At 45.3% G+C, this 22,156-nt stretch overlaps 1 protein-coding gene across 5 annotated transcripts in view; it reads right to left on the reverse strand.

The window, feature by feature from the left end:
* LOC146036278 (class I histocompatibility antigen, F10 alpha chain-like) overlaps positions 1-22,156 on the reverse strand; it is a 125,620-nt gene that overhangs the window by 95,800 nt on the left and 7,664 nt on the right. For 2 of the 5 annotated variants that reach the window (XM_083160192.1, XM_083160194.1), the window contains exons 2-3: positions 18,435-18,478; positions 5,441-5,751 (exon numbers count right to left, since the gene is read on the reverse strand). In XM_083160192.1, coding sequence (XP_083016318.1) covers positions 5,441-5,594 — 154 coding nt within the window. In that variant the 5' untranslated portion in view covers positions 5,595-5,751; positions 18,435-18,478. Of the gene's footprint in view, positions 1-5,440; positions 5,752-16,450; positions 16,622-18,434; positions 18,479-22,156 lie in introns of those variants that run through there. The other 3 variants (XM_083160191.1, XM_083160190.1, XM_083160193.1) reach the window with 2 other exon arrangements.

Genomic DNA, 22,156 nt, shown 5'->3' on the forward strand with positions numbered 1-22,156 from the left:
CCTCAGTGCAGGTATATAGCTGTCAGGATGCTGTTATTTGCAGGTGTGATGCTCTGATGCTGGAAGCAGTGCGGCTGGGTACTGAGGATATTCTCTGGTCAGAACCTGTAGTATCTCAGTGCAGGTATATAGCAGTCAGGATGCCGTTATTTGCAGGTGTAATGCTCTGATGCTGGAAGCAGTACGGCTGGGTACTGATGATATTCTCTGGTCAGAACCTGTAGTACCTCAGTGCAGGTATATAGCAGTCAGGATGCCGTTATTTGCAGGTGTAATGCTCTGATGCTGGAAGCAGTACGGCTGGGTACTGATGATATTCTCTGGTCAGAACCTGTAGTACCTCAGTGCAGGTATATAGCAGTCAGGATGGTGTTATTTGCAGGTGTAATGCTCTGATGCTGGAAGCAGTGCAGCTGGGTACTGAGGATGTTCTCTGGTCAGAACCTGTAGTACCTCAGTGCAGGTATATAGCAGTCAGGATGCCGTTATTTGCAGGTGTAATGCTCTGATGCTGGAAGCAGTGCGGCTGGGTACTGAGGATATTCTCTGGTCAGAACCTGTAGTACCTCAGTGCAGGTATATAGCAGTCAGGATGGTGTTATTTGCAGGTGTAACGCTCTGATGCTGGAAGCAGTGCGGCTGGGTACTGATGATAGTCTCTGGTCAGAACCTGTAGTACCTCAGTGCAGGTATATAGCAGTCAGGATGCCGTTATTTGCAGGTGTAATGCTCTGATGCTGGAAGCAGTGCGGCTGGGTACTGAGGATATTCTGTGGTCAGAACCTGTAGTACCTCAGTGCAGGTATATAGCAGTCAGGATGCCGTTATTTGCAGGTGTAATGCTCTGATGCTGGAAGCAGTGCGGCTGGGTACTGAGGATATTCTCTGGTCAGAACCTGTAGCACCTCAGTGCAGGTATACAGCAGTCAGGATGCCGTTATTTGCAGGTGTAATACTCTGATGCTGGAAGCAGTGCAGCTGGGTACTGAGGATATTCTCTGGTCAGAACCTGTAGTATCTCAGTGCAGGTATATAGCAGTCAGGATGCCGTTATTTGCAGGTGTAATGCTCTGATGCTGGAAGCAGTGTGGCTGGGTACTGAGGATATTCTCTGGTCAGAACCTGTAGTACCTCAGTGCAGGTATATAGCAGTCAGGATGCCGTTATTTGCAGGTGTAATGCTCTGATGCTGGAAGCAGTGTGGCTGGGTACTGAGGATATTCTCTGGTCAGAACCTGTAGTACCTCAGTGCAGGTATATAGCAGTCAGGATGCCGTTATTTGCAGGTGTAATGCTCTGATGCTGGAAGCAGTGCGGCTGGGTACTGATGATATTCTCTGGTCAGAACCTGTAGTACCTCAGTGCAGGTATATAGCAGTCAGGATGCCGTTATTTGCAGGAGTAATGCTCTGATGCTGGACGCAGTGTGGCTGGGTACTAAGGATATTCTCTGGTCAGAACCTGTAGTACCTCAGTGCAGGTATATAGCAGTCAGGATGCCGTTATTTGCAGGTGTAATGCTATGATGCTGGAAGCAGTGCCGCTGGGTACTAAGGATATTCTCTGGTCAGAACCTGTAGTATCTCAGTGCAGGTATATAGCAGTCAAGATGGTGTTATTTGCAGGTGTAATGCTCTGATGCTGGAAGCAGTGCAGCTGGGTACTGAGGATATTCTCTGGTCAGAACCTGTAGTACCTCAGTGCAGGTATATAGCTGTCAGGATGCCGTTATTTGCAGGTGTAATGCTCTGATGCTGGAAGCAGTGCGGCTGGGTACTGATGATATTCTCTGGTCAGAACCTGTAGTACCTCAGTGCAGGTATATAGCAGTCAGGATGCCGTTATTTGCAGGTGTAATGCTATGATGCTGGAAGCAGTGCCGCTGGGTACTAAGGATATTCTCTGGTCAGAACCTGTAGTATCTCAGTGCAGGTATATAGCAGTCAGGATGGTGTTATTTGCAGGTGTAATGCTCTGATGCTGGAAGCAGTGCAGCTGGGTACTGAGGATATTCTCTGGTCAGAACCTGTAGTACCTCAGTGCAGGTATATAGCAGTCAGGATGCCGTTATTTGCAGGTGTAATGCTCTGATGCTGGAAGCAGTGCAGCTGGGTACTGAGGATATTCTCTGGTCAGAACCTGTAGTACCTCAGTGCAGGTATATAGCAGTCAGGATGCCGTTATTTGCAGGTGTAATGCTCTGATGCTGGAAGCAGTGCGGCTGGGTACTGAGGATATTCTCTGGTCAGAACCTGTAGTATCTCAGTGCAGGTATATAGCAGTCAGGATGCCGTTATTTGCAGGTGTAATGCTCTGATGCTGGAAGCAGTGCGGCTGGGTACTGAGGATATTCTCTGGTCAGAACCTGTAGTACCTCAGTGCAGGTATAAAGCAGTCAGGATGCCGTTATTTGCAGGTGTAATGCTCTGATGCTGGAAGCAGTGCGGCTGGGTACTGAGGATATTCTCTGGTCAGAACCTGTAGTACCTCAGTGCAGGTATATAGCAGTCAGGATGCCGTTATTTGCAGGTGTAATGCTCTGATGCTGGAAGCAGTGCGGCTGGGTACTGAGGATATTCCCTGGTCAGAACCTGTAGTACCTCAGTGCAGGTATATAGCAGTCAGGATGCCGTTATTTGCAGGTGTAATGCTCTGATGCTGGAAGCAGTGCGGCTGGGTACTGAGGATATTCTCTGGTCAGAACCTGTAGTACCTCAGTGCAGGTATATAGCAGTCAGGATGCCGTTATTTGCAGGTGTAATGCTCTGATGCTGGAAGCAGTGCGGCTGGGTACTGAGGATATTCTCTGGTCAGAACCTGTGGTACCTCAGTGCAGGTATATAGCTGTCAGGATGCCGTTATTTGCAGGTGTAATGCTCTGATGCTGGAAGCAGTGCGGATGGGTACTGAGGATATTCCCTGGTCAGAACCTGTAGTACCTCAGTGCAGGTATATAGCAGTCAGGATGCCGTTACTTGCAGGTGTAATGCTCTGATGCTGGAAGCAGTGCGGCTGGGTACTGAGGATATTCTCTGGTCAGAAATCATAGTACATACATTGAAAATGACAGAAACCATGTAAAGTATATTAGAAAAGCCGGAAATCATAGCAAATGCATTGAAAAAGCCGGAAACTATGTAAAGTGTATTAGGAAAAGCTGGAAATCATAGTAAATGCATTCAAAAAGCTGGAAATCATAGTAAATACATGTAAAGTATATTAGAAAAGCCGGAAATCAAAGTACATGCATTGAAAAAGCTGGAAAAGGCAGCGAATTTACCTTACAGTAGGATTTTGCTAATATTTTTGCAAATTAGCTGACATAGGTTCGTGACCCTATACAATAAACATATTTGTTTTTCTCTAGCCAATGCTATATACAAGAAGCTGCTGCTGCTCAATAAAACAGGGCCCATTTACCATAGATTGCATATGCTTTTCAATGCATTTACTAGGTTTCTGGCTTTTTTAAATCATTTGCTATGGTTTACAGCTATTCTAATACACATTACATGGTGTTTGGCTATTTCAATATATTAACTATGATTTCCAGCTTTTTCTAATACACTTTACATGGTTTAATGCTTGTATTGACCTAATGACATGTCGACCTGACCCACGTCGACCTTCAGTCATGTCAACATCCTGCATGTCGACCTTCAGTCATGTCGACCTAATGCTTGTTGACCTACTTGCTGTGTATCCAATGATCCCAACCCAATACAATTTACATGGTTTCTGGCTTTTTCAATACATTTACTATGATTTCCAGCTTCTCCTAATACATTTTACATAGTTTCCGGCTTTTTCAATGCATTTACTATGTTTGCGGCTTTTACCCTCTTCCTATTTTACACCTGATACCACATACACATACCTCCCAACATGACCCTCTCCAGGAGGGACAAAACGCTCTGTTCCTGGACTTCCATCTTTATTTATGATTGCCAGCACCTGTTTTAAACAGGTTAGTTGATAATAAAGGTGTTTCAGCACAGGTGATGGCAATCATACATTACCAGGGAAGTCCAGGAGCAGAGCATTGTGTCCCTCCGGGAGAGGGTCATGTTGGGAGGTATGCATACATGTTACTATACACCTGCTACCACATACATGTTACTATACACCTGATACCACATACATGTTACTATACACCTGCTACCACATACATGTTACTATAACTCTGCTACCACATACATGTTACTATACCCCTGCTACCACATACATGTTACTATACACCTGCTACCACATACATGTTACTTTACACCTGATACCACATACAAGTTACTATACACCTGCTACCGCATACATGTTACTATACACCTGCTACCGCATACATGTTACTATACACCTGCTACCACATACATGTTACTATGTACCTGATACCACATACATGTTACTATACACCTGATACCACATACATGTTACTATACACCTGATACCACATACATGTTACTATACACCTGATACCGCATACATGTTACCATACACCTGATACCACATACATGTTACCATACACCTGATACCGCATACATGTTACTATACACCTGCTACCGCATACATGTTACTATACACCTGCTACCACATACATGTTACTATGTACCTGATACCACATACATGTTACTATACACCTGATACCGCATACATGTTACTATACACCTAATACCGCATACATGTTACCATACACCTGATACCACATACATGTTACCATACACCTGCTACCGCATACATGTTACTATACACCTGCTACCGCATACATGTTACTATACACCTGATACCACATACATGTTACTATGTACCTGATACCACATACATGTTACTATACACCTGATACCACATACATGTTACTATACACCTAATACCGCATACATGTTACTATACACCTGATACCACATACATGTTACTATACACCTGATACCACATACATGTTACTATACACCTGATACCACATACATGTTACTATACACCTGCTACCACATACATGTTACTATACACCTGCTACCACATACATGTTACTATGTACCTGCTACCACATACATGTTACTATGTACCTGATACCACATACATGTTACTATACACCTGCTACCACATACATGTTACCATACACCTGCTACCACATACATGTTACCATACACCTGATACCACATACATGTTACCATACACCTGATACCACATACATGTTACCATACACCTGATACCACATACGTGTTACTATACACCTGATACCACATACATGTTACTATACACCTGATACCACATACATGTTACTATACACCTGCTACCACATACATGTTACCATACACCTGATACCACATACATGTTACCATACACCTGATACCACATACATGTTACCATACACCTGATACCACATACGTGTTACTATACACCTGATACCACATACATGTTACTATACACCTGATACCACATACATGTTACTCACCAGAGCAGACGCCTGACAGCCCCAGAATCAGCAGGAAGAGGGGGAACATTCTCCTGTCTGTGATATGTTGGGCTGACACCCTCCCGTGGGTGATATGTTGGGCGGGTCCTGGACCAGTAACAGAAGAAAGTTCCCAGAGAGACGCTGATATCATGTATAACACTGTCACCCAGTCACACACAGAACTCTGTGCACAGGAGGTGTGGTCTCCCTGCTGATTGGATGGTGTCTGGATTTCTAACCAATAGGAAAATTTGCAGATAGAGGATCCACAGTTACCAGGCAGACGGTGGCTGGAAAAGTTAGGAAAGCTGAGAGAGAAAGTGAAAGTGAGATGTGTCTGACTCTGACTTGGGGCCTGATTCATTTCAGGCCTGACTCAGTTGCAGATGAGTGCGAGTAGATAGCCACCACCCAGACAGAAAGAAACCCCCGATACACTAAACAATAGTGGAGATGAAAAAAAAAAAACGGTACTTGTGAGTTATCCGGGCGTCCGATTTTGAAATCGGGTCGGATCGGGACATCGCATCGCATCGCATGCGACCATCGGATGCGATGCGATGCGATGACCCGATTTTTCCATAGGAATCAATGTTAAAATGGACTGAGTCCATTTTAACATGGAATTCAATGGGAAAAAGGGTCCTTTTCATACCCCTACTATCCAAGTGGGCATAGAGTTGGATATAAACCTGTGGCGAGCGTAGCGAGCCACCGAGCCCGAAGCGTGGCGAGCGTAGCGAGCCCCGCGAGGGGACACGGAATACCGTCCCCTCGCGGGGCTCACTTCGCTCGCCACGCTTCGGGCTCGGTGGCTCGCTGCGCTCGCCACAGGTTTATATCCAACTCCATGCCCACTTGGATAGTAGGGGTATGAAAAGGACCCCTTTTTCCATAGGAATCATTTTAACATTGATTCCTATGGAAAAATCGGGTCATCGCATCCGATGGTCGCATGCGATGCGATGCGATATCGCATCGCATCGCATCTGATTGTATGCCTTAACTTAAGGCATACAATAAAAAAATCGGACGCCCGGATAACTCACAAGTACCAAAAAAACAATTGAAAAAAGAAATTTTTCTACTTTAAATATACATCATTTAATTTCTCTTGTGCATACCTCCCAACCGTCCTGATTACCGTGGGAACATCCCGGTTTTCGGAGACGTTCCCACATCCCTCCCGTGGCCGGCAGTGTCCTGCGGCAGGGGGGCGGCAGTTGCATACCCTCCAGCATGACCGCATACATGTTACTATATTAGACACAAAATACACTGTTTCTGGACTTCCCTCTTATACCCCTTTCAGACAGTAAAAAAGACCCGGGAATTTCCCTGCTCTTGCCGTGTCAACCCGGGTTTTTCTTCTGTCTGAAAGGGTCAACACGGGTCTAACGTTCCGGGACTTCGACCCAGGTATTTACCTGGGTTTTTCCCGGGTCTGTATTCCAAAAACCCCGGGACGCCGGCTGTCTGAAAGGAAACGACCCGGGTTTTTGGGATTATTACACATTGTTAGGCACTGATTGGCTCTCCTGGTGGGGTGCTGGCTGATTGGTTGTGAGGATAGGCTTCTCTGATTGGCTGGGAGGGCATGGCAATGGAGCTGGCCTCTGAGGTCATTAGGGAGTTGAAAAAAGGATAGCATGGCCCACTGGTAGAAGCAAGAATTGAGAGCTGCTGGCAGTGAGAGGGGAGGAGGATATCGGCAAACAGATGACTGGGAAAGTCAAAGATGCCACAGTGTACTCAAACATTGCAAATATACTGACAGCCATGTGAGGTAACATGTACCTTCCAGTACATAAAAACAATAAAACTTGTTTACAACATATCCTTGTGTCATGCCATGGTTAATGCAATGCAGTGAGCAGACACCTCCCACTTTTCATGATCTCATCTCTGTGTGCCTTTAAAACTGTCCTATTCTTATGACACACAGAGTTTTGCAGGAAAAATCCGGCTTCTGTGTGAAAGGGGTCGACACGGGAAATACCCGGGTTTTTGCTCCTGTGTGAAAGGAGGTCAGCCCCTTGCTGCCTAGTTGTACCCGGGTTTTTGTATCCGGGAAATACCTGGGTTTTTGGGATTTTTCTGTCTGAAAGGGGTATAAATTGATAATTGCAGTCACCTGTGTTGAACTAGTTCAGTGATGATAACGGTGTTCTGTGATATATACATATATATTTGTAGTGGGCTATTGTGAGGAGGACTGGGTACCTGCGGGGTCACGCACAGCCTGGATGGATGCCCGACGCTGTGCCTCTATCACAGCCCCGCACATGCACAGTAGGGGGGGACCTCTACAAAAGACTACATCTCCCATGAGCCATACCGATGCAGGGGGCGGCCTCAAAAAGGGAGAGGAGTGAAGCGCGCGGAGGTGGAAGCGCGAAGAGGGGAGAGGAGGAGGAGGACGCATGTGGAGAGTGGGTGAACGGAGCGCGGGAGGAGGGAGGCGGCAGAAAGAGAGAGAGAGAGAGCAAGGCACCGGGAGGTCCCAGACCTGCAGCTGACAAGCGGCGCTTCCATACCAGGAGGGGGCCGCGAGCGTGGATCGGCAGCCGCAGCAGCGAGCGCAGCACCCAGCAACAAGAGAGAGAGACACACGTGGGGTGGAGAGACCAGCAGCATTCAACTGTCCAGCGGCGGTGAGTCCCACAGTAACCCCTGGCACCTGTATGAGTACCTGGACCTCATGCCCCTAGGACTGTTTCTTAGTATCCTCCCTGTCTGGACACTTGATTCCCCCCCACTCCCAATACTGCACATTTACACCTTCCCTACCTAGAGAGAGAAAGGAACAGGCTGAGAATTATTAACCCCTTGGTTACTCCCTCCCTAACCCAGTTAAGGAAGCCTCAGGGAAGACACCTGTGCCTGCAATGGATTAAACACTCTGTTTAACCCCTTGGATTACAAATACCCCTTCAGGCCCCTGTTGGAGGCAAGGAACTTCTGTGAAAGACTCTGTTTGGGACATACCAAAGGAAGGACACATTGAGTCAAGGACTGTTAGTGATATCACTCAGGTGCCCCAAAGTGCACTTTAGGAACTTTTATTATTGCACAATAATAGCTTTTATTTGTGTACTGTGATCCACGTAATAATAATCCTGTTTATCTGTTTCTATGCAATAATAACTACTGGGTTATTTATGTAAGAATTATATTTATCGGTACTTGTTTCCTAGCACGGCCACCCCGATTTCCATCGGGGTGGTCGTGTCGGAAAAATCGCGTTGGTCGCATCGCATGCGACCAAATCGCATGCCATGCGATCGACGCGATTTTTCAATTGAATGAAATGTGAATAGGGTCCCTGGGACCCGATTTTACATTTGATTCAATGTAAAATATTCCCTACACCCCCAATTTGACACCCTCAACGCCACCCCACGATTGACGCCAACCCGAAGCGTGGCGAGCGCAGCGAGCCCGCGAGGGGCGGCGGAGCACGTCCTCCGACCTTTTCATACCCCTACTATCCACTTCGGCGTGGAGTTGAGAATATAAAGTGTGGCGAACGCAGCGAGCCACCGAGCCCGAAGCATGGCGAGCATTACTTCACAGGTATACGTGTCCCCTCGCGGGGCTCGCCACTCTTCGGACTCGGTGGCTCGCTGCGCTCGCCACACTTTAAATTCTCAACTCCACGCCGACGTGGATAGTAGGGGAATGAAAAGGTCGGAGGACGCGCACCTATTGCAAAATCGCGGGCATGGCGTTAGGGGATATGTTAATGGCCGCAACCGACGCGATGCCCACGATTTTGCCTTTGCCGGCAAAATGGACCTGATTTCAAAGGAATTTCAAAGGAAATCGCGTCCATCGCAGGCATCGTGTACCTTAACTTTAAGGTACACGATGCCCGCGATTGTGGCCGTGCTAGGAAACAAGTACCCATTTATCTGTTACTGTTGTTGATTCAATAGTATTATTTGTTGTTTATCCTGGTCTATGCAATAATCCCTACGGGTCATTCTGATTCATGCAAATGTGAAGTTTAGATAGACTTGTAGCATCAGGAACCGTAGGCGAAGTATATTCTCTCATTGATAGAAGTGGACGGTCAGAACCGTAGAGTTTAGCGATTTCTTGCAGTTTTAGTCAGTCAACTGTTATTGTGCATTTCTCGCTGTTTGATTTAAGACGCAGGTTGTGGAATACTGCGCAAGTAAAGTGTTAACCCTTTTGAGCAATACCTGTTTCCCGCCTTCAATTCTTTCCTAAGAAAAAGGAGAAAGCACACCGTTCTGCACCTGTGGTTTCACAGTTCCAACAAAGGTGAAGGAAATCCTAAATTAAGGAAGAAGTCCAGGAGCAGAGCATTTTGTACCTAATGGAATGGGTCATGTTGGAGGATATGCACAAACCTACCAACATGACCCTCTCCAGGAGGGACACAATGCTCTGTTCCTGGACTTCCCTCTTAATGTATGATTACCATCACCTGTTTTGAACAGGTTAATTGAAAAGAAAGGCGTTTCCCCACAGGTGATGGCAATCATACATGAAGAGAAAAGTGCAGGAGAGCATTGTGTCCCTCCTGGAATGGGTCATGTTGGGAGGTATGCAGTCGGGAGTCCCCCTGTCAGTTGCTGGCCAGCGGTAATAGACGCTGTGTGGATGAACACCGTCTATTTCCACAGCCAGTGGGGCTGGGGGCATGGCTAGAGGCTCATAGAGCCACTGGGCCATGCCCTCACAGCATCAAAATGGGGGCGTGGCCTCAGAACAATGCGACTATAGGCCATGCCCCCTAATTTCAGACGCACACCAGTGTCCCGTATTGCAAAACATACAAGTTGGGAGTTATGCTTGTGTCATTTTTCTGATTCAGCTGCAGCCCATACTTAGTGGGTATTTGTATAACCCCCTAGAGCAGGCATGTCCAACCTGCAGCCCTCCAGCTGTTGTGAAACTACACATGGACACAAAAACAAGAAAAAAGAAACTCGGGTGGGGTGCACGCTTGACCCCTAGAACTGTTTTGCCTACTTGCAGTTAAAACATTTTATTTAAATTCATTTTATATATGTATTCCCACACAATAAAGAAAAGGAGAAAATGTATTAAATATTAATACGCCTGCCTTGCGTTCGCGAAATATTTAAGTGTTTTTATTTTTGCCGGTCAGATTATAAATATGCACATTCCCACATCCAATTATTGTACAAGGTTGTGCAGAATAATGTGAAAAGTGTGAAAAATGACCATCATATTTCCTTATACCCGATTAACCATCAGAGCTTTTTATATTCACTCATTAGATGGTGGTAAGGATTTAGGGCGGGATGTATTAAAATACATCGCCGCCCTTCGCGGCCCCCCGCCGCGATGCTGCCGCACCTCCCTGCCGCCACGCTCTCCCCTCACGCCGGGGACAGCTAAGCATACTGTCCCCGGCGCTTCCTCCTCCCCCCTGCAGCCGGAAGGACATCCGGCTGCTTCACTAGGGGGAGGCAGGGCTTACCTTCCGGGGTCCAGGAGGACCCTTCAGGAAGGTAAGCCAGAGGGGGGGGTCGACGAGGCGGCGGGTTTGCGTCGGCGGGCGGCGAAAAGAAGCCCATAGGCTTCTATAGGGTATCGCCACCCAAAGGTGGCGATACCCTTCAGTGCGGTATCATTTTTGATACATTGGAAAATGCGGTAAAACCAGGGTTTTACCGCATTTTCCATTTGATACATCTCGCCCTGAATCATGGGTCATGCAGGGTAAGAGATATCACACAGTCTTATTACATACAGTTGGAACTTGTATGATACATCAGACTTCTGCTGCTCACTCGTCTTGCTGTAGTGTATTGGACGAGGAGTGAGAGAGTCTCATGCCATATATGATCCCAGAAAGATAGTGAGGAAGGGTGGTCTTTTAGACAAACAAACGTGGCACCCCCTTGTTTCCACCTGGCATTGCAAGGTAGGTGATCCCTGTATATTCATCAAGACCCTCCTTTGACAAAAAAGAGATATTCTCTATTTTAAGTCATAGAGGTTGGGTTTGACAGTACATTAGTTAGGGCTTCTATGGTGCACAGGGCTCCTGCTGCTCACTCGTCTTGCTGTACCGTACAGGACGAGGAGTGAGAGAGTCCCGTGCCCATACGCGGCCCTAGAGAGATAGATAGAGAAGGTGGTGCTTAAAGCGGGTAACCGGGGCACTCCCCTGTTACCACAGCATTGCAGGGTGAGTGGTCTCGGTGGATCCGCAGAAAGATCCCACCTTGAAAAAGTACAGAATGCTGTTTTATTACAGTTATCTATTGACCAATATAGGGATCAGCCAATTATTTATCTAAATCTCCTATACAGACCACTGTTGAATCACTATCCAAATTTCCTGTGTAGACCACTAATGGTTGATGATTCTCAGGTTTTTCAAACCACTATTAAATTGCTGAGTCACACAATTCACAATTTTTTTAAACCATATTACGATATTAAATCACAATTTGCAATTTAATGGACCAATATTAAATCACGTTATGTGAGGTAGCATACGGTTTTATATATACTTGTTTGTCTGATTGCAGAAGAATAGTATCAAATTCACACACTTTGCTGAGGATATACAATCCAAAATGGTTACTGTATAGTGCTTTAGGATTTGACACAAAACTGTAACAATATTCTGCTAAGTTGCAGATATAGAACTATATAGAACTATGTATCTATTCTTGTAGTTATATTTATACCCAGAATTATTCCTGCATGTTCCAGAGTCTTGACACAATAAGCCGCACTTTGCGCTCCTAGTAATAGGAGCGAGTGGCGACCAGCCGGGAGAGACCATAAACTATTAGTCTGGGCTCCCAAGGCCAGGAGGTGTGCCCCTTTGGGCGGTATTCAATGAGGCTGATTCGCCATGTTTTTATGGCGATTTCGTGCTGTACGGCAAATTTTTGACTAAAACGGTGAATCACCCTATTCAATGACCAGATGGCGAATACATTTGCAGGTTTTTTTCGCCATGGTTCACCGAGTAGCAATCGCTATCTTTTTATGGTGAAGTGGAAGGTGAACTTTTAAAATAAAGTGTTTTGTTTTTTTACATTTGGTGTAAAAAAATCAGGAAATTTAATTCTGAGGAGGGGCATGCTATTTTTATTCATGTGCTGTAAGCACATGAATATATATTTAATTAAAAAATATATATATATTTTTTTTACACAGACCAGCCAGCAGGGGGCCGGATCCGAGCCGCTCATTAGATATTCATATATTCACTGCACCCGATCATTACATATGCATGATCGGGTGTAGTGAATATACCCGGTCCCCTGCTGGCACCCCCGGGGGGCAGCCTGTGCTGCCTGGCTCCAGGGGAGCCCACGTCCCCCCCACAAACGTTCTGGGGCAGGCAGGGAGACTTCCATCTCCCTGCCTACCACCGTCCTCGGGCTCCCTGCGGCATGGCCACAGGAGTTAAAATTCACCAGTCTGGGGCAGCGAGCCCCTGACACGTTGAATACTGGAGCCGGCGAGGCTCCGGAATGCAGCGAGCAGTGGTGAATGTGCAGCGAATCCTACACAGGATTCGCTGCACATCGCCAAAATGCTCATTGAATACTGCCCATTGTCTTGCTGGTATTAGGAAGGGGGCAAGGAGATATCAGGGAAGAGATAGAGGGAAGGTAGGATAGAGCTATTGGGAGCAGGCCCCTCCCTGGGGGTGTATACCCATACTTAAGAACAGGACAGGTATAGGGGCAAGGGCGTAACTACCATAGGTGCAAGGGGTGCAGCTGCTATGGGGCCCAGAGCTGAAGGGGCCCATCTTTGCAGTCTAAGTAATATGTTTTGCATACATTTCTCACCATCAGTTGCTAAATAGGGGGCCCTTACAAACTTTTGCTATGGGGCCTCCGAATATCTAGGTACGCCACTGTATAGGGGGAGGATCAGATATAGCAACTGGTGATGCACAAAGGATTGTCCAGCAAGAACATCCAGAAAGCAGCAGAGGAATGATACAGAAATATTATGATAAGTATCTAGGGATATTTATTTGCAAGTATTTCTTCTTATTCTTTTACTTAATTCCATATTCGGTACCCTGCTGCAATCTGCTGTTACAAACTCCCAATGTCTCTGTAATTTTATGAATTCAATCTTTAATGCAGATAGAATTTTACCAATCTATTTTTCCCCTCTTTTTTTTTCAGTTAGTATATTCACACATGTTTTGTATTATGCTGGGCAACTTTCCCCTAAGGCAGTGGTTCCCAAACTTTTCTGCATCACGGCACACTAGATTATCAGAATATGTGTCGCGGCACCCCTAGGTGCAAAGTTTGCTACCGAGAATTTCAGAAAACAATATTAAATTAAATAAGTTGTGCTTATATGTTATCCTTAGGTCCAGTTATGTGGTGAAGGACAGGATTCACTTCTGTTTATCCACATATTTTAAAACTGGAAGCCACAAGCTCTGGTTTTGCCTATTACATTGACCATAAATAATTTGAATTGGTTCTGGACCACCAACCCAACACACCCCTGCAAGTGCTCCGAGGCACCCCAGGGAGCCTAGGCGCACAGTTTGGGAACCACTGCCCTAAGGAATAAAAGAAAAGCATAGAATTAGGCCCAATGTTCAGGCAGGTTATAAACAAGTCCCATCCCCCCCTCCCCCTAATTATATTACTGAGGGTTATTTTTATAATTATTAGGATATGACAAAGCATAAGTTTAGATAGGCAGAATGCAAATATGGGAACCCATGGTTTTGTTTTTAAAGTTAATATAATGCAGGAAAATTCATTATGTGGTGCAATTTTCAGCATGCAAGGCATCATAGGGGTATAATAGACAGCATTATGAAGATGTTGCTGAATGGGGAAATTATATATTGTATCGGGTTAGATTAAGCTGCAGTCAGTAATATAATATGGTGTCACATACAAATGAGTAAGTTCATTGTTACAATCGTGTATGTACAATAATAATAGTAGTACAGGATATCAATAAGTGAATTCATTACATTTGTGCATGATAAGCATTTTACTTCATATTAGACTGTTATATCTTTGGCAGGCCAGAGCAACCTTACGTTACTTCCTGAAGAGCGCTGGGTTAATCTGCTGCTTTATACAAAATCCTTTCATGTTAGAATTTTGTTAAGTCAATTCATGCAATTGTATAAGAAGAAATGAATATAATTAGGGCACAGGGGTGGAACCATAGTTCTCGCAGCAACTAAGTTTGTAAGTTAAGTTTTTTTTTTTTTTTTTTGTAAGTTAAGTTTTTAAGGGGTACATGCTTGGCCTTAGCAGGGAAGTAATATTGCTGATGCTGGGTGCAAAGCAGATGGGACCTTTAACAGATTATGCATTAAAAATAAATAAATGGATGGACGCATAACTACACCGGGCAGGTAACCGCTCAGTGCACATTAGCTTGCCAATTAGGCGGAATGTGCTGGAAATTCAGAAATGGAATAAGCAAATCAGAATAATCACAGCAAAATCTAAGTGATTTTGTGTAACATGGGTGGAAAACAGTCATAGGTGCAATAGCATGAGCAGGGTGTAGAGCAGGGGTGTCAAACTCAAATTCATCGGGGGCCGCATCAGCAGTTTGGTCACCCTCAAAGGGCCGGTTGTATCTGTAGGTCCCCCTGTATAATTATAATGCCATGACACCACAGGCTGCTCCCCCTGTATAATATAAAATGAATGCCATGACACCACAGGCTGCTCCCCCTGTATAATATAATAAAAGTAATGCCATGACACATAAATGATTATACAGGAGGAGCAGCCTGTGGTGTCATGGCATTATTATTATTATACACGGGGACACCTCAGGAAACAGCAGATATATATATTTTTTTTATTGTGAGTGTGATCCTCATCCTCACTTACTGTTTCTCCGTCTGTCCTGCAGCTGCTGCGGCTTCCAGCTTTTCTTTACTGCTTGCTGCGGCCACACTGTCCCCGACTCCCGGTCCAGCTTCCCTGCCTGCTTCTACTTCTCTACAGACGCATGGGCGGGCGGCGTCATCGTCATGACGTCCCCACCCAGTGTCTGTCACTGCCGGGCATCAGAGGGAACAGGCAGCCGGGCCCTCCTCCACGTAGCTGTGGAGGCCGGCGGCCATGTTTCTGTAGCCGCATACATATGTGCCTACAGGAACATGGCCGCCGACAGTGGAGGAACAGGTAAGGCGGCCACGGACGCGGCCTACAGCACTCCTGTTTTAGACACACTGCCCCTGCATGCTATCTCCTCGCATGGGCCACATGACGAGGTCTGGCGGGCCGGATTTGGCCCGCAGGCCTTGTGTTTGACACCCGTGGTGTAGAGCAAATTATGTATAGGAATCAGAAGGGTGCAAGGAGACCTATGCGCAGTGCACCTGCCAGCAATGTGGTGGCAACATCTTACAACCTTTATGCTAATACAAGGGATAACAGCCCCTTCTTTGGAAGCTTAGTACAGGTTCTCTTTCACGGTCATATAGAACAAAGGTAATGCACTATTTAATGAACAAGCTCCGTGAAATGTCTAATGCCAATGGGGCTTAATGGGACATTACAAATTTCCATGGGGGTAGCTATTTAGTCACTTGTATACGGATAGAGGCAGGGTAGTGTAATATCCTGTGTAAATAATGTTATGCTTAGAGTAGTATTTACATACTGTGGGCCTGTGATGCCCTAGTTTCTTGTTTTATTGTAAGATATGGTTGCTGTGTACCTATATACCACCTCCATAGGGGACATTACATGTTTCATGGACATATATAAAGATGCCTTCACAGAAGGCAATAGAGACTCTCATAGAAAGCAGTGTGTTTATTATTTATTTTATGCACTAAAGTTCCCTGGAGGGGAATGCCCTTACAGAGTTAAAATGCCCTGTACAGAGGGGATCAAAGACAACAATAAATCTCTGTGTAATAAAGTTTTACAGCACGGCGCTGAGAGCGGGAAGCTGGAGGCTCGCGTGCTGCTGGGTTATAAATAGAACACAGCTGATAACGGAGGGGAGAGTTACCTCAGGGAAGAAGGAGTTAAGACTGCAGAGCTGGGCAGCAGGAGGTCGGAGCAAGACGGAGGCTGGGCCGTGACACAGGGTCTGAGTGACAGGACGGAGGCAGAGAAGAGACGGAGCAAGAGGGCTGATCAGGAGTGATGCAGCATTGGAGTAACAGCTGCCGAGGCGGAGATTGGGGAAACCTGGAACCGAGTGACATAGATGGGGAGTGGTGAGTGATAAACCCACCCACACAGCAGCATAGCACATCTCCAGCACGGCCTCTATCTCAGTCACAGCCACTCACAGAGCCTTACTACGCAGTGACAGTTCAGCCTAAACACAGCCCTTACCCGCCCAGCACCATATAGGGAGCCATTTACCTCAGCCCTGACAGCTCACATTGTACAGCTACCTAGCAGCCCAAGCGGAGAGGGAGAGAGTGGAAGATGGACTAGTAAAGTGATATAAAATTGCCAGCTATATTGTGTTCAGTGTGAACTCCATTGCATTCAGTCTCAGGCACTGCTGATGTTCATAAGGCTGCCAGAACTCCACAGGCAAAGTGGTCCAGGGTGCATGTTATACAAGCAATAAACAGCTACCTAAGCAGCGAGTTCAATCCCTTCCCTATCACTCACAGAAGCACTCAGTGTAGCCCTAGACAGTTTATCTCCACATATCCAAGCAGAGTCAGCAAAGAGCAGTTTGTTGATCCCTCTGAGCAGGATACAGGCTATGGTCAATATACAGTTTACAGTAACTATACAGTCTGTGGATTACAGTATTTGCCAACTAAGTAAGGTCAGTCAGTGTTAACATATGGAAAGCTAACTGACAGGAATCGAGTGAGAAAACCTTACAGCATTCAGACACTCCTTACCTTTCTGCAAATATATCTGTTAGAAGTTACCTCAGGAACGCAGTGGCTCTTGCATATAAGTATTATACTACATAAAAGAGACTAACTGTTACATATTCAGCCAGCGCAGTGTATCCTAAGGGAGACTCATTTATGCTTGTCCGTTTCACACAGTGCAGCGTACTGACAGGCAGTGTATCTTCCATTTAACTGTATGTAAACAGAGTAGCTGAATTGAACTCTAATTAACACAGCACAGACTCCAGGAAGACATATAAGCCTGCTACTTTAATCATATAGCTTACAGCTTGTAATTCTGACAGGAAAGGAAACAACTGAGGCCTGTTGCCAGGGTAACCAGGGAAACACTGCTGTAGCTATAGAACTGCTTCATAGATCCGTGCTTACTGTCATTAAATTGTTTCACGAATTATAACTCGCCCAAGTAGAACAGACAGAGAACTCAGACAGTTTAGACAACTTGGAGGAAGTTTATTCATTATATCCATCTGCAAGTAAAGAGAAGAGCTAGACCCGGTTCACTGAGCCAGGGGGCGCTCCTCTGAATCTGCATACAGCTTGAAAGTGTACACTGAGTAATTTATAGCAACATCCTGAGTGGACAGGATAAGTACAAGTTACAGTGCATCTATACAAGATACCAGTTGGAGTACAAATATTTTGTGATTAGCCGTATACTACAGGGAAGTTAAACGCTGATCAAAACTATCTTGGCAAGGAGGTTAGCATAATCTGGGACTCCGAGACTCATTAACTGATTGAACTTGGCACCTCCTTGCTAGATATACAGACTGTACAAGTACCCTTGTAGAGTATCGATTTACCGTATGCTGGTTGGTACCATATCTTAAAATAATATGGGTCCAGTTGTGGGAATATAAAGATTCATTTGTGTTATCATAGAGTTAATAGATAAACTTTAACAGGTCATTGAAAACTTTTGTGAAATTGGTAGTATTCTATATCGCTGGTACGCACTTAGTGTAATTTTATCAGTATCCTGTTACTTTTCTTCATCACATAAAGTGTTACAACTGCATGTATATAAATATATGTATTGCAAATATATTCATCTGTTATATAAATAAACGTTTCATGATACACAACCGTGACTATACTTACCGAAGAAAAATTCTGGAAGTCGGCCGGGAGAGAGACAATAGAACCTGAAAGAAAGAAAAAGGTAAAGAAGCATTAATACTGAGGTTAGGATATTACAGTAGGAAACATAAAAAGGAGAATGCAGGGAGGTGGCATTATAGGATTATTGCTCAGGTTTGGGAGACTGCATGATGCAACATATTTACACACAGTACAAACTAACATGTTTTATGTCACCTCGCAGTGCAACCCTTCCTCTTCCACCTGCAGATGCCTAAGGATTGGGGGGGGGAATGGCCAAGCTGATGACCTGGACGGACGCTGAACTACGGAAATGCCGAAAGCATAGTATGCAAACGTACTCTGCCTTGACAGGAATGAGTTCTAGTGTGGTGGCAAAATGATGGTATAACCAGGTTCCAATGGCCCATACATTTCCCTCCACGTTGTGTTAGTATGTGCAAAAGTAGCAAGAGCCTTACATTCGCCATAGCGAAGAAAGCATTAGTGACAGCGGCACGGAGAAGCTGCAGGTCAGCACACATTGAGAAAGCCTCAGGGCGAAACGATCGTTTGTGGATACAAACTATACACGCTGACAGCAGAGTGAGGGGACTCGTGGATTACCCAGCCCGTCCCCTGCCATTACCTTGCACCACAGCTCGCGCTGCTCTGGCCGGCTTGGAGAGACCCCAACGGCAGCTTATACTGGAAATATTTCAGAGCGCAGTACCGAGAGCAGCATCATACAGCCGGCTGCAGAGTACTACACTTCCCCCAAGACAGCAGATGCTGTCTCAGCAAACGCAGAGATCCGCTGTGGATGCAGAGTACACACGCTGACAGCAGCGTGTGGGAACTTGGGGATTACCCGGCCCGTCCCTGGTGATTACCTTGCACCACTGTTCGCGCTGCTCTGGCCGGCTTGGAGAGACCCCAACGGCAGTTTGTTGTTTGGAACACTTCAGAGCGCAGCAACGAGAGCAGCATAGACGCGACTACACAGTCGGCTGCAGAGTATTACACTCCCTTCGCGGCAGCAGACACTGTCACAGCAGCCTTTGAGACCCGCGGCCACATTTGAGCAGGATACCCGGGCGCGATCACAGACCTGATCCCCGGGGTGAACAGTGAGGTAATCTCGGTCTCCTCCGCCCGCTCTCTTCTCTGTCTCCATCTTTACTTTATCTCTCACTATACTATCTCTCTCCCCTCCTCTTTTTCCTACTTGGTCTTTCTATCTTGCTGCATTTTACTCATATACTACCATTCTCCACTATACCTACCATTATACCTTCCTTAAAATTGTGGTATTTTTCTCTTTGCTGGCTAAACTCTATGGCACAAAGAGTTAGTATATAGCCACCATTATACTGCTATTTATTGCATTACTTAACAGAAGGGTATATTGTTTTCAAACATGCAGCGATAGATATATGCATCTTCCCTACTTCCCCTCTCTTATATAACTTTTCTTTGATACCAAACAAACTAGTAGGGTCCGCTCACCCGTTATACCTTATTGGCCCCTCAGTGTCACCTGACCCTGACAGGAAGCCTGCATTTATTTGGACCATTTGAGTACACAGAGGGGGTGACCCCTCTGCAGGAAATTTATGAGTCTAGTATTGCCACAGGTATAGAAATGGGCAGCAGCCACCCCACCTCCTTCCCACATAGATCCCTAGGCCATTTGGGGTCCGCTCACCCGCAATACCTAAAAGCCCATCAGTATCCTGACGGAAGCTAGCAAAACCTGGGACTTTCAAGTACACAGAGGGGGTGACCCCACTGCAGGAAACCATTGATCCCCAAAACTTTGCTATAGGTATATAAAGCTGGGCAGCAGCCACCCCAAGGGGACTTATAGGGAATTAAGGTTGACTTCCCACAATACCTGTAAAGGCCCACTAAAAACATACCTAGTGGTAGCTGGTATGGGGCAATGTGACCAGTAGCAGTCAAGGAGACTTGACTGAACAATTACCTTCCTATCCATACTATAGGTATACAAAGTCGGCGTAGTGTCACCTTGGAGTGTTCTGTTTTGGTTATCAATCTTTATACCTTGATTCGTTCTGCCTTCCTTTTTCCTTTTTCTTCTCTTTTTTCCTTTTTTACTTCTTTCTTTCTTTCCCTTATTTTCTGGTAGAATGGAGACCGTTTTCTTGCCTCTTTTTGCAAAATTGACTATAATACCTACTTATATTTTCGCTGAGACCTATATTATTCTCTGTGAAACTGATACACATACTGCCAAAAATTACTAGCCTTCTTTCTAAAAACCCATCAATTCTCTAAACAATTTGATAAGAGTTTATTAAACATAACTATATCAGTTGGAACTGTGTAGGAGAAGGGTGGCAATTGCAGCCTAAAACAAGGGAAATCTACATGAGCATAATATATTAAAAAGTGCAAAAACTTTGTTCTGTCTAAAGTATTTCAGTGTATCCAAACAACATTCCGAACATTGATACTTTTGATACAAGTGTGGAAACACTGTAAACTTCTGATGTAAGAAGTGACTACATATAACACTTCAATATCATAACCTTTACATAAACTGTGAAGCACTTGTTTTGTAGATTATGGAGCAATAATTTTTTCTCTGTACATACATTGTCTATGGCTGTTTTGTGTCTGACCAATTCAGACTTGTAGAAAGAAACACCCAGAAATTTGCTAGAGGGAGCCTATTCCTCAAATATCTATCAGAGGGATCACATCCCAGGTATAGTGTTGGCCTAGGCGGTTGTATCTATTCATGTTATCTGTTTGTGTGTCCATGTCTAGTGTCTAATTTTACTGTAATCTTACTAAAAGCTATATTTAAAAAAAATTAAGAATACTTGTATCAGGGAACATCCCTGAACATACCAATAGTGTATCACTACAATTTAAGGGTTTTACCACAATTGACGTAGCTGTGTCTGCCACATGCTCACCCATCTTTTCTAATTTTCTTTATTAAACTGTATTAATTACTGTATAAGAGTGCCCCGACAAAAAGAGAGTCTTTCCCTTTTTTTCCCAATACTATACTTTTACTCTCTAGGGAGCACCTCCACACTCTTTATTCTTGAATATAAGTCTTGTACTTACATCTATAAATATATAATACTGTGGATTTGAACACACTTCATTCTTTATTTTCTCATACCTGTGCCCTGGTAACCTCCCATTCCCCTTTCCCTACTACAGACAGCCGGAGAAGGGTTAGTGCAGGGAGTCCAAAGCGCATGCCGAAAGGCCAGGTCATGGGAAATTCAGGCTCATCCAACACATGTAATTCCCAGCAGGAAAATCAGTGAATGACGCCTTGGAAAAGCAGCAGTGCAGCGTCGCTTACCAGTCTTTTGAAGATGCGCTCAGAATAGTGCGCAACTGTGGGGTAGGGGCCCAATTGGGCAAGATAGATATTGCATCAGCATTTAGGCCCCTCACCCTTTACCTACATACAGTAGTCACGGATTCATGGGACTAAAGTTCAAGGGCAGTTACTATGTGGCTCTATGCTTACCCATGGGTTGCGCCATTTCATGCGCGTTCTTTGAAAAATTCAGCACGTTCCTGCACTGGTGCGTTGAGGCGGGGACGGGCTGCAGGACAATTGCACACTATCTGGATGACTCTCTAATGGTCAGCCAGGCGAACACTGACACATGCGAGCGGCTCTTAAATCCTTGCAGGCACTGTTCCACACTTTTGGGGTTCCCATAGCAACAGAAAAAACAGAGGAG

This window comes from Crinia signifera, chromosome 9 (assembly GCF_055691185.1).
Source record: "Crinia signifera chromosome 9, ASM5569118v1, whole genome shotgun sequence".
NCBI classification, from domain to species: Eukaryota; Metazoa; Chordata; class Amphibia; order Anura; family Myobatrachidae; genus Crinia; species Crinia signifera.